The sequence below is a fragment of the Myxine glutinosa genome, chromosome 5, assembly GCF_964187855.1.
Source record: "Myxine glutinosa chromosome 5, kmMyxGlut1.1, whole genome shotgun sequence".
NCBI classification, from domain to species: domain Eukaryota; kingdom Metazoa; phylum Chordata; class Myxini; order Myxiniformes; family Myxinidae; genus Myxine; species Myxine glutinosa.
In genome coordinates, this window is record NC_136265.1 from 133,025,713 (window position 1) to 133,038,812 (window position 13,100).

The 13,100-nt window shown below is 51.7% G+C and overlaps 1 protein-coding gene across 3 annotated transcripts in view; it reads right to left on the reverse strand.

Moving 5' to 3' along the window:
• The window catches only part of LOC137427050 (arf-GAP with Rho-GAP domain, ANK repeat and PH domain-containing protein 1-like), a 69,803-nt gene that overhangs the window by 37,592 nt on the left and 19,111 nt on the right, over window positions 1-13,100 (reverse strand). For all 3 annotated transcript variants that reach the window (XM_068116183.2, XM_068116181.2, XM_068116182.2), the window contains exons 2-3: window positions 10,692-10,775; window positions 412-472 (exon numbers count right to left, since the gene is read on the reverse strand). In XM_068116183.2, coding sequence (XP_067972284.1) covers window positions 412-472; window positions 10,692-10,775 — 145 coding nt within the window. The remainder of the gene's footprint in view (window positions 1-411; window positions 473-10,691; window positions 10,776-13,100) is intronic.

A 13,100-nucleotide genomic window follows, 5' to 3' on the forward strand; every position in this document is an offset into this window, starting at 1 on the left:
GAGTGAAGGAAGCAAGGAGGGGTTGGGGAGTGAATGAAGTAAAGAGGGGATGGGGAGTGAATGAGGGAAAGAGGGGCGGGGAGTGAAGGAAGCAAGGAGGGGGCAGGATGAAAAGGAAGTAAGGAGGGTTAGGGCATCATTTCAGTCTTGATTTTGGTGTTTCCTCTTGTTTTCTCTCTCTCTCTCTTGTTAGTTTGCTCCCTTTGCTGATTGTTGCCCCACTATGCCATTGCCAATGAACCTTGCTCTTCCATGAGCCCCGCCCGCTCTTGCAGAAAAAAAAAAGTCACTGGTTTAGTACAAAACAGGCAGGGTGGGTTTTAGTAGGATTTTTAAAATCTCAAAACCCCCAAAACGTTCACACGACTGATGAAGTTTGAATAAGAAAGCAGAATTGTAAGTGATACTCACCTTGTCACTGGAAAACCACCACAATGTGTTCAAGTCCACACGAAACCAATACTTCTGATCTCTGAGAGAAAAGAAAAGGAATGAAGAGACAGGAGAGTCCCATTATCAGAAATTATTGATATTTTCCATGGACAGGTAGCTATAGAGAAAGCTTGGTATACCGAGACTCCTGACACTCATAATAAGGTACTTTTCATATTAACCCGACGATCCCATGGACTCGGCTGCCCATATGATGCCTTCTGGCCATGGATCCTATGGTCAAACCAATGAAGGGTGCTAACATGCAATGAAAACCCAGCAGGTTTCAAAGTATCCACCGTCGTCTGTGTGTGAATGTGTGTGTGTGTGTGTGTGTGTGTGTGTGTGTGTGTGTGTGTGTGTGTGTGTGTGTGTGTGTGTGTGTGTGTGTGTGTGTGTGTGTAGTATTACCACAAATGTTTCATTATTATTTTCACACACACACATGATGAAGCAAGCCACACCCGTAGCCAATGTTGTTACCGTGCAGCCTTATACTGCATACAAAAGGAATTTTACAAAATAATTAAAAATAAAATGCAAAACTATCTAATTTACATAAGTATTCAACCCATTGATTCAATACTACATATAAGCACTTTTTGCAGTGATTCACAGCTTCAATTATTCTTGGGTGTGTCTGCATCAGCTTTGCACATCTGGATTTGGGGAGTTTCTCCCATTCTTCTTTGCAGATTTACTCAAGCTCTGTCAAGTTGGATGGGGAGCGTCGGTGAACAGCAACCTTCAAGTCTTTCTACAGATTCTCAATGGGATTCAAGTCTGAGCTTTGGCTGGGCCACTCAAGGACTTTCATGTTCTTGTTCTGAAGCCATTCGGGTGTTTTTTTTTGTTTTTTTTGTATACAAGATCGAGGCTCGTGAAGGAGCGAACATTTATCACACAGAAAGACAAACCGACAAACCGACACATAACCGACAAACCGACACATAAAACAAAAAGCATCGGGAGCGGTAGACAAGATGGGGAGAGAGGGGGAAGGACACAAACACAACATTTGAGAGCAGGAACCGAGAGACATGGAGACATCGAGAGAACTGTGGGAGGGAGAGGGCATTGGGGGGGAGGCATGGGAAAGGGGGTGGGAGAGGCATAAAACATATGGACACTGCCAGGACTACCAGGAATGAAGTTGGAATTACAAACAAGGTGGATCTGGGGTGAATTAGTGGGGGTAGAAAAGATCAAGGTTTTGGATGGGGGAAGATAAGAGATGGTGGTGAACAGCTGTTTTAAAGACATGGAGGGAGGAGTGGGATTGAAGGGAGTGTGGGAGTTTGTTCCAGAGGCGGGAGAAAAGAGGAATGAAGGAGTGAAGGAGTGAAGGTGAGCAGAGAGCCGAGATTTTGGCAGTTTAACCATCAGAGGCTTGCTGGCAGATCTTGTGCGACCTGTAGGAATATTTGGGGGACAGAGCACAGAGAGAGCTGGGGGAGCAAGGCCGGAGAGGAGTCGGTAGAAGACAGAAAGACCACCTACCTGCCTGCGGTGAGTGAGTGAAAGGCCCTCAGAGATAGCTTCATCGCGGGAGATTCCAATGATTCTGAAAGCTTTGGTTTCAACAGCGTGAAGCCGAGCTAGGTGTGAGGCAGGAGCACCAGCCCATAGGGGAGAACAGTATTCCATTGAGCTGCGGATGAAAGCCTTGTATGTGGTGAGGAGCTCAGGTGTGCCTAGGAAGGACTTCGCACGACGGAGGATGCCCAGTCGGCGACTGGCTTTGCAGGCCAGCTTGGAAATGTGGTTTTCTCAAGAAAGATCATGGCAGATAGTGAGACCCAAAAGCTTGAGCGACAGAACTTCTTGGAGAGGATTGTTGAGAAAGTACATGGGAGGGTTGTCCAGTCGATCTTTTCGGAGAGACATAGTAAGAGTGTGAGATTTGTCAGGATTGAAAGACATGTTCCACTTGTTTGACCAGTCTGTGATTTTGTCCAGGTCTTCAGAGAGTGAGGAGGCTGCAGACTGCCGATCTGAGGGAAGAGGAATGGAGCGGCAGAGAGTGGAGTCATCAGCAAAGAGATAGAGAGGATTTTCCAGAGAGTCGGAGAGATCATTGATATGCTTGGGGTCCTTGTCCTGTTGTGTTGGAACGTAAATCTTCCCCGCAGTCTCAGGTCTTTTGCACTTTGAAACAGGTTCTCCTGAAGGATATTCCTGTATTTGGCTCCATTCATTGTTCCCTGTATCCTTACAAGTTCCCTCCCGTCACTGTTGCTGAAAAGCATCCCCATAGCATGATGCTGCCACCTGCATGCTTCATAGTAGGGATGGTGTTAGATGGACGAGGAGCTGTGCTCGGTTTCAGCCAGAAGTAGCACTTTACATTCAGGCCAAGCAGTTCAATTTTTGTCTCATCAGACCACAGAATATTTTACCTCAAGATCTCAGGGTCTTTCACGTGCCTTTTTGAAAATTCCAGGTGTGCTATCATGTGCCTTTTTCTCACGAGTGGCTTCCATCTGGCCACTCTCCCATAAAGCGTAGATTTGTGAAGTGTTGCAGAGACTGCTGTCCTTCCGGCAGGTTCTCCCATCTCAGCCAATGAACTCTATCAGAATGAACTCTATCAGAATTAACTCTATCATGTAGTTCTGTCAGAATGGTCATTGAGTTCTTGGTCACTTCCCTGACCAAGGTCCTTCTTGCCCGGTTGCTCAGTTTGGTCAGACGGCCAGCTCTCGGAAGAGTCTGGGTAGTTCCATATTCTTTCCATTTCCTAATGATGGAGGACACACTGCTCTTGGGAACTTTCAACACTCTAGAAATTGTTTTATTCCCTTCCACAGATCTAGGCTTCCTCACTAATCTATCTCGGAGTTCTACATCTCTGACAGCTCTGACATGGTTTCTGCTCTGACATGCACCGTCTATTGAACTGTGGGTCCTTATATACAGTGGAAAGGTGTGTTTCTTTTTAAATCATGTCCAATCATTTGAATTGGCCACAGGTGGACTCCAATCAAGGTGTGGGTCGAGATATCTCAAGGATGATCAAAGGAAATTGGATGCACCTGAGCCCAATTTGGAGTGTCATATCAAAGGCGCTGAATAATTTATTGACTCGAGACATTTCAGCTTTTCATTTTTAATTAATTTGTGGATAAATTCTGAAAAAATAATTCCACTTTGACATTATGAGATATTACGTGTACATCAGTGACAAAAAAATCTCAATTTAATCCATATTAAATTCAGGCTGTAACACAGCAAAATGTGAAAAAAATCAAGGGGTGTGAATACTTTCTGAAGGCACTGTGCACACTTTGTGAAAAAACACAATGCAAGATCAAATATTTTATGCAGTGGTGAGCAAACCACAAAATGAACTAGAATGGCACTCTGTAGAGCGTATACACCAGGTTGAACAGTTTATATTTTGTATCCCATTGATAGGTCGGATCTGGATCCGGACCTGAACCAAAATCTAATTGGCTTGTTCTTGTCACCAACCCAACTCATCAACTAAGTTTTCTCATAAGTCGTCCACAACTTTTTGAAATATCATGCTACAGTCACGTGAAAAAGTAGGTACACCCCATGTAAAGTTTTGACTTTTTCAACATATTTCAACATACAGCTATTTGATCTTCATTTCAACAATATTGATAGATAAAGGTGACATAATATAACAAATATCATGAAACATTTACATTTTGTAGTCCATTGTATAATTTAAATAAACATAAATGCAAATTTCGCATGTGGAAAAAGTAAGTACACCCTTGGCTCCAAAAGGTGGTATTGCCTCCTTTGGCAGAAACAACCTCAAGTGGGCATTTCTTATAACTGTCTACCAGTCTCTGACATCGACTGGGAGAAATTTTTGCCCACTCCTCCATGCAGAATTCTTTCAGCTGTGCGATGTTTGAGGGGTTTCTTGCATGCACAGCTCGTTTCAAATCCCCCCACAACATCTCGATGGGATTTAGATCCATGCTTTGACTTGGCCATTCCAGAACCCTCCATTTCTTTCTTTTCAGCCATTCCTTGGTGGATTTACTGGTATGTTTAGGGTCATTGTCATGTTGCAAGGTCCACCTTTGGTTGACCTTCAACTTTCCGACAGATGGCCTCACATTATCCTCAAGCACCCTCTGGTACAATGAAGAATTCATAGTGGTAAAGCGCGGCGTTACGCGCGCTGCTTGTGAGCAAGGAGGAAGCGGACAAGCGGTAACATATAAACGTCTTTATTGTAAGACTACACTGTAACACTGAACTCTTCCGGGCTGGTCGCCCGGTGTATATCCTGAGGCCACGCCTACCCCTCGGGCGTGGCCACCGCCCACTTGGTGCGTGGAATGATGTCACCACGCCAGTGGGCTTTTGTGTCCGCCACACGCGCCCCCCCAGAATTCCCGCGCACCTGGAGGGCCAGTTTGCGGGGCAGACGAATGACCCGGCCGAAGCGCCCCCTGGCGATCGGCGGCGTCTGGGGTGCAGGGATACCAGGTGGGATGCCCCTGGCTGCCCCTGGGATGGGTGCAGGACCGGGGGGCGCCGTGGCGGCGGGGCTGGGCGGTGCCGGGGGTCCGCCCGCAGGAGGGCGGCCCCGACGTGGGGGTCGGGCCACTGGCGGTGGATGGTCCACATCGAGGTGGGCCGGCTTGAGGCGGTCTACCGAAACGCGGTCAGGAGTACCGCCGATGTCCAGGGTGAAGTGCTTCGCCCCGGTCTCCAGCACGCGGAAAGGCCCGTCGTACGGGGGCCGCAGTGGTGTCCGATGGGCATCGTGGCGGACGAAGACGTACTCCGCCGTGCGAAGCTCCGGGGCGACGTGCGTCGGTGGGTGCCCGTGGCATGCCGTTGGCACCGGGGCGAACCTCTGGGCGGTCTCTTGCAGAGCGGAGCGCTGCTGTGCCGTGGACCATGGTGCCGTGGAGTCGGGGAGGAACTCGCCCGGCACCCGCAGCGGTTGCCCGAAGACCAACTCCGCCGCGGATGCGCGCAGGTCCTCCTTGGGCGCCGTCCGGAGGCCCAGCAGGACCCAGGGGAGCCTGTCGACCCAGCCGCCGTCGCGGAGGGTGGCCCGGAGCGCGGCCTTCAATGAGCGGTGAAATCGCTCACACAGGCCGTTAGCCTGGGGGTGGTAGGCCGTGGTTCGGTGCAGCCGGACCCCGAGCCCCTGCGCAACCGCCCCCCAGAGCTCCGAGGTGAACTGGGGGCCGCGGTCGGATGAGATGTCTGAGGGGGCGCCGAACCGGGCGACCCAGGTGGCGATGAAAGCCTGCGCGACATCGGCCGCCGTTGTCGACGCCAAGGGCACGGCCTCCGGCCACCGGGTGGTGCGGTCCACCATGGTGAGGACGTAGGTGAAACCCCGCGAGGGGGGCAGAGGTCCCACCAGGTCCACGTGGACGTGGTCAAACCGGCGTTCCGGCACCGTGAACGGGGCCAACGGGGCCTGGGTGTGCCGGTGCACCTTGGCGCGCTGGCACGCGAGGCACGTCCTGGCCCAGCCGCGGACGGCCTTCCGGAGGCCATGCCAGACGAACTTGTCGGCGATCAGCCTTTGGGAGGCCCTCGCGCCCGGGTGGGACAGGCCGTGGATGGCGTCAAACACCTGGCGCTGCCAGCCCGCGGGCACGATGGGGCGAGGACGCCCGAGGGAGACGTCGCACAAGAGGGCCGCGCCCGCGCCGTCGAACGGCACCTCGGTGACGCGGAGGCCCGTGACGGCGGTCCGCAAGGCCTGGACGTCGGGGTCAGCGGCCTGGTCCGCTGCCATCCGGGCATAGTCGATGCCGAGGTGGACTGCGTGGGCGACGGCCCGGGAAAGGCAATCCGCCACCGGGTTGTCCTTCCCCGCGACGTGCTGGATGTCCGTCGTGTACTCGGACACGGCCGAGAGGTGACGCTGCTGCCGGGCCGACCACGGCTCGGTGACCTTGCCCATCGCGAAGATCAGCGGCTTGTGGTCGACGAAGGCAGTGAACGCACGGCCCTCGAGCAGATGGCGGAAGTGCCTGACCGCCAAGTGAAGTCCGAGCAACTCGCGGTCAAAGGTACTGTAACGGCGTTCGGGCGGGCGAAGCTGCCGGCTAAAGAACGCCAGCGGTTGCCAAGCTCCACGCACCCATTGCTCGTGCACCGCGCCCACCGCGTAGTCCGAGGCATCGGTGGTGAGGGCGATCGGTGCATCGGGCGCCGGGTGCGCGAGCATGGTGGCGTTAGCCAAGGCGAGCTTTGCGCCCGTGAACGCCGTGTCCATCTGCTCGGTCCAGGTAACGTCGCCTTTGCCCGGCTTACCTCGGAGAGCTTCGTGCAGGGGGCGCAGGAGCTGGGCGATACGGGGCAGGAACCGATGGTAAAAGTTCACCATGCCCAGGAACTCCTGCAGCCCTCTGATCGTGCGGGGGCGCGGAAACCCCTTCACCGCCTCCACCTTGGCCGGCAGGGGGACGGCTCCGTGCCTGGTGACACGGTGCCCCAGAAAATCGATTGTGGCGGCGCCGAACCGGCACTTTGCCGGGTTCACAATTAGGCCATGCTGGCCCAGGCGTTCGAAGAGCGTGCGGAGGTGGCGTAGGTGCTCTTCGCGGGATGCGCTGGCGACGAGGATATCGTCCAGGTAGACAAAGACAAAATCCAAGTCGCGCAGGACGCTGTCCATCAGTCGCTGGAACGCCTGAGCCGCATTCTTCAGACCGAAGGGCATGCGCAGGAACTCGAAGAGTCCGAATGGCGTGATGACCGCCGTCTTCGGGACGTCCTCCGGCCTGACGGGGACCTGATGGTAGCCGCGTATGAGGTCCACCTTCGAGAAGAAGGACCTGCCCGACAAACGGGCGGAAAAGTCCTGAATGTGGGGGACGGGGTAGCGGTCGGGAGTCGTGGCGTCATTGAGACGGCGATAGTCCCCGCACGGTCGCCATCCCCCGCCGGGCTTCGGCACGATGTGCAGCGGCGACGCCCAAGCGCTCTCTGAGCGCCGCACGATGCCGAGTCGCTCCAGGGTAGCGAACTCCGCTTTTGCCACCGCCAGCTTCGTCGGCTCGAGGCGGCGTGCCCGGGCGTAGACCGGTGGCCCGACGGTGGGGATGTGATGGGCCACCCCGTGCTTGACGGCCCCCGCCGAGAAGGTGGGCCGCGTGAGGGCCGGGAAGCCGGCGAGGAGGCGGGTGAATGCGTCCCCTGCCGGAAGCGTACAGCCCAACGTGGCCGGAACCGAATCGTTCGGCAAGCCGCTTGGCAAGCCGCTCGTTGAGCTGGACAACGCACAAGCGAGCGAGCTGAACGTCTCGGCCTGGACAAGCCGTCTGCGCTTGACGTCGACCAGGAGCCCATTAGCGCACAGGAAGTCCGCGCCAAGCAGTGCCATGGGCACGTCGGCGGTGACGAACGTCCATCGGAAAACCTGCCCTCCAAACCGCAGAGAGAGGCAGCGTTTTCCGTACGTACGGATGGGCGTCCCGTTCGCGGCAAGCAGCGCGGGGCCCCCACCCGCGGCGTGCTTGTCTGACGTGCCGGCGGGAATAACACTCACCTGCGCTCCCGTGTCGCACAGGTAACGGCGCCCGGAGAAGGTGTCCGTTATGAACAGCAGGCTGCTCGAACGGCCGGCGCTCATCGCCACTATTGAGCGCCGGCCCGGGCGTTTCCCGACCCGTTGAAGGAGCACGGCGGATGACACCGCCGAGCTTCGTGGCCGAACTTGGCGTGGAACCAGCACCAGGTGGTGGAGCTGGAGGAGCGCGGCTGGCTCCGCCAGGCCGGTGGAGTTGGCGGGTTTCCCCGCGGTGGCGGTTTTCGCCGCGGCGGTGGGCGGGGCGTGGCGGCATTCACGAGGTGCGTATCAGCGTGCTGCTGAACATCAGCGTGCTGCTGAACATCAGCGTGCTGCTGAACATCAGCGTGCTGCTGAACATCAGCAAGCTGTAGAAGCTGATGCTGTGGAACATGCTGCTGAACATCAGCGTCGAGGGCCGTGACGGCCACGCCGACGCTCGCCCGCGTGTCCGAAGCGGCGAAGTACCTGTCTGCCTCGGCTGCCAATGCTCGGGGTTCCGTTCGCTCGGTCCCGGCCAACGCGAGGTGAACCTGCGCTGGAAGTTGGCGCCGGAAAAGCGCCCGGAATAGCGAACCGGGGGCTTCGTCGCCCAACAGTGACAGCATATGGTCCATTCGGACCGACGGGCGCGTCTCACCGAGCTCGGGGAGATCCAGGAGGCGGTCGGCCCGTGCGTCGTCCGTGAGGCCGAACGTGGCTAGGAGTAGCCGCTTGAGTGCCTCGTACTTGTGGCCGTCCGGTGGGTGGCGAAGGACGGACACAACTCGAGCGGCCGTGCCGGGCCCGAGGGAGGCGACGACGTGGCAATAGTGCGTGTCATCGCCGGTGAGGCGCCGAAGCTGAAATTGGGCTTCGGCCTGGACGAACCAGACTTCGGCCTGAGCCTCCCAAAATTCGGGAAGTTTGATGAAGTTGGCCATGGCAATGGCGTCGCGTGTGGAAGGATCGCTACGGCAGATCCAATGTCGAGGGTCACCAGTAAAGCACGGCGTTACGCGCACTGCTTGTGAGCAAGGAGGAAGCGGACAAGCGGTAACATATAAACGTCTTTATTGTAAGACTACACTGTAACACTGAACTCTTCCGGGCTGGTCGCCCGGTGTATATCCTGAGGCCACGCCTACCCCTCGGGCGTGGCCACCGCCTACTTGGTGCGTGGAATGATGTCACCACGCCAGTGGGCTTTTGTGTCCGCCACAGTGGATTATATGATGGTGAGCTGCCCAGGCCCTGATGCAGCAAAGCTGCCCCAAACCATAATATTTCCACCACCATGCTTTACAGTTGGTGTCAGGTTCTTTTGGTCAAATGCTGTCTTTGGTTTTCGCCAAACATGTCTTCTCGTACTGTGGCCAAATAGCTCTACCTTTGACTCATCTATCCAGAGCACATTGTTCCAGAAGTTCTGGTCTTTGCCTCGGTGTTCATTGGCAAACTTTAGGCTTGCCCTGATGTTCTTTCTGGACAGTAAAGGTTTCCTCCTGGCACACCTCCCATGTAGATCAAATTTGTGCAGGCTCTTTCTAATGGTAGACTCGTGCACTTTGACATCAACAGTGGCAAGAGCTACCTGTAGGTCACGTGATGACATTCTGGGGTCCTTAGAGACTTCTTTCAGCATCTTGCGGTCTGCCCTCGGGCTGAACTTGCTGGGGCGGCCTGGCCTGAACAAGTTGGCAGTTGTTTGGAATCTTCTCCACTTGTAGATGATCTTCCGGACAGTCGAATGATTGATTTCAAATTGTTTGGAGATCTTTTTAAATCCCTTCCCAGACTCGTAGGCATCTATAACCTTCTTTCTGAAGGCCTCAGAGAGCTCTTTTAATCGAGGAATGGTGAAGCCGCACACTTCAACAACAAAGAGCAAACCAAACTAAATGTCTGAGGTTTAAATAAGACAGGTTCCTCCAAGATTCTCTCTAACGATGTTCTAATTACTTGCACCTGAGATGGTGCACCTGATTCTAATTTTAGGTATTTGACGTAGTGATAAATGTAGGGGTGTACTTACTTTTTCCACATGCGAAATTTGCATTTATGTTTATTTAAATTATACAATGGACTAAAAAATGTAAATGTTTCGTGATATTTGTTATATTATATCACCTTTATCTATCAATATTGTTGAAATGAAGATCAAATAGCTGTATGTTGAAATATGTTGAAAAAGTCAAAACTTTACATGGGGTGTACTTACTTTTTCACGTGACTGTGTATATCGTTTTTGGCCCTGTCACTCAATGGTGAAGAATCACTTGTAAAAATTAAAAACAATTCACATGTATGGATCCAGATTCCAATCTTCACCAGAATCAGATCGATTTGTCTTTGTCACACAACCAACCTGTCACCAAGTTTCATCCGAATTCGTCCACAACTTTTCGAGATATCATGCGATATATCGTTGTTTTTTTACCCTACCTCTCACTAGTGAAGAAACACTAAAAATTCTGAGATCCAGATCCGGATTCGGTTCTTCAGCTAAATGTAATCATTTGGGCCATGTCATACACCCAACTTGTCCACCAAATTTAGTCTGACTCTGTCCACAACTTTTTGAGATATCCTGTTAACAAACAGGCAGACAGACAAACAGACAGGCGTGAAAACACAACTTCCACACACCTTCGGTGGCGGAAGTAATTTTGCTTTTGTGCAATTGAGTGATCCTGCATTAAAGTTATGAGGAAAGCGTTCATTGATTATTGTATTCTGTGTTTTTTACCGTACTTTCTTTGTCACGGTCAAGAAGCCTTCTTTAAATACTGGTGTCAAGGTTTGAGAACGCATCCTGGCCACATTATTCCTCCTGCAGAGATTACACATGAAGAACAGTGAAGGAAACCATATCATACATTCATAACACTTTGAAGGGAACATATTGAAATGCCCATATATATATATATATATATTCGGGTCTGCAGGCACGTAAGACATCGGCCATGATAAAGCTCGCAGTGTTACGTGCGGAAAAGTACTAAGGGCAATTGCAGCTGGCTCAATAGCACAGTGGGCTGTTGACGTGTAATCAATGGAGGTCCGTGGTGCTCGAGCCCTGCATTGAGTCAGAATTTTTCCACACTTAGCCCCTCGCAGGAATTTGATTCCTGTTTATAAAATTATATATATATATATATACAACAACAACAACAACAACAGACATTTTAAAGCCATTTTCCATGCAAGAGTGGGGGTTAGCCTTGCAGTCCCCATAACAATGTTCTCCATTTTGCCCTATTTTCTGCATCTCTCCTGGTTAACCCCCTTGCCCGCATTTCTTCTTCCACCATCTTTAGCCAAGTCTTTCTCGGTCTTTCCCGTCCTCTACTTCCTTCTACATTCATTTCCATCACTCTTCTCAACCAGTCACTTCATCCTTCCTCTACACATGACCAAACCATCTCAACCTGTTCCTCTTCACAGCATCCATCACAGGCTCTATTCCCATCTTATTTTGCAATTCATCATTTGTCTTCCTCTCTCTCAACAATACTCCTCACATCCACCGAACCATTCGCATTTCCACCCTTTCCAGCCTTCGTTGCTGCTCTACGTTCATTACCCATGTCTCGCTCCCATAAATCATAACACTTCTCACACATGCAGCATACACCTTTCCCTTCAGCTTCAACGACACACCCCTCCTCGTCAGCACGCCACTCAGTTCCCGAAACTTCCTCCATGCACATCTCACTCGAGCAACCGTTGCCGAGTCTTATCCACCTTCTCCATTCAGCATGTCTCCTAGGTAACAAAATGTTTTCACACCTTCCAGCTTCACGCCGTCTCCAAGAACCAACTCAACATTTCCTCCATCTGCAGCTCCCTCTGTGCACACCTTACACTTGAATGTAGCTGCCACACTGGATAATGACCCTCTCAAACCACTACATTTTGATGAACCCACTCAGCGCACATTGTGCATTGAATAGAATTCACTCCGACACCCTTCCTGCACACAGCACACGGCCACTTCCCAGTCCTTTCCACCTCACCACATACTTTACCACTTGCCATCACCTTCGTTTTTCCGATATTCACCTTCAGACCTTTTGTCTCCATACATTCCTTCCACTTGTTCATCTTCTCCTTCAGTCCATCCATACTTTCTGCAATCAACACAAGATCATCTGCATACAACAACTCCAACGGTAAACCCTCCTTTACGTTCTGAGCCAGCACCTCCATTACAGCTACAAATAGTAGTGGACTTAGTACCGACCCATGATGCACTCCCACCTTCACCTCAAACTCACCACTGTTCCCGTCCTTTGTCCTTACAGCTGTGCGTGCTCTTTTGTACATTTCCATCACTACTCTGATCAACCGCTCCTCCACTCCTAACTTCCTCAATGCCCATGTCACTACTTCACATGGAACCCTATAGAATGCTTTCTCCAGATCAACAAACCCAAGAAACAACTTCTTCCTCTTCTCCATGTACTTCTCCTGCAACTGCCTCACAATAAAAAGCGCGTCTGTCGTTCCTCTTCCTGGCATAAAATCCAAACTGCATTTCGTCAATCTTCACTTTCTTCCTTATCCTCCTCTCCAACACCCTTAAAAATACCTTCATGCCATGCTCCAATAACTTTATCGCTCGATACGAGCCACAGTCCAGAGGGTCACCTTTCCCCTTGTATAGAGGGACGAGTGTACTCAGTTCCCAATCCACTGGAATGCGGCCTTCTTTCACCACCAGATTGCAGATCTCTGTCATTCTCTTCACACCCCAATTTCCCGCTGCCTTCATCATATCTCCCACAACTCCCGTCGACCCTCCCGCTTTTCTACTCTTCATTGCTTTTATCGCTTCCTCAACTTCCTTCTCGGTTATCTTCTCTGCTGGTCCTAAAACTGGGTTACTCTCTATGTTGCCATCCCATTCATTCTCTGCATTCATATATATTTATATATTTATATACATATATACATATATACAGTATATATGTACATATATATATATATATACATATACATATTAGCCCTAGGTGATTCTGTCTGTCTGTCCGGGGGTGTGGCTTACTCCGTTTATAGAGTAGCTCCACTCATTTATAGAGTAGCATGTGTGTGTTCATAAACAAATATCCACCATTTTATTAACTCGCATAGCTTTGAGGCCTGTTTAGTTAGG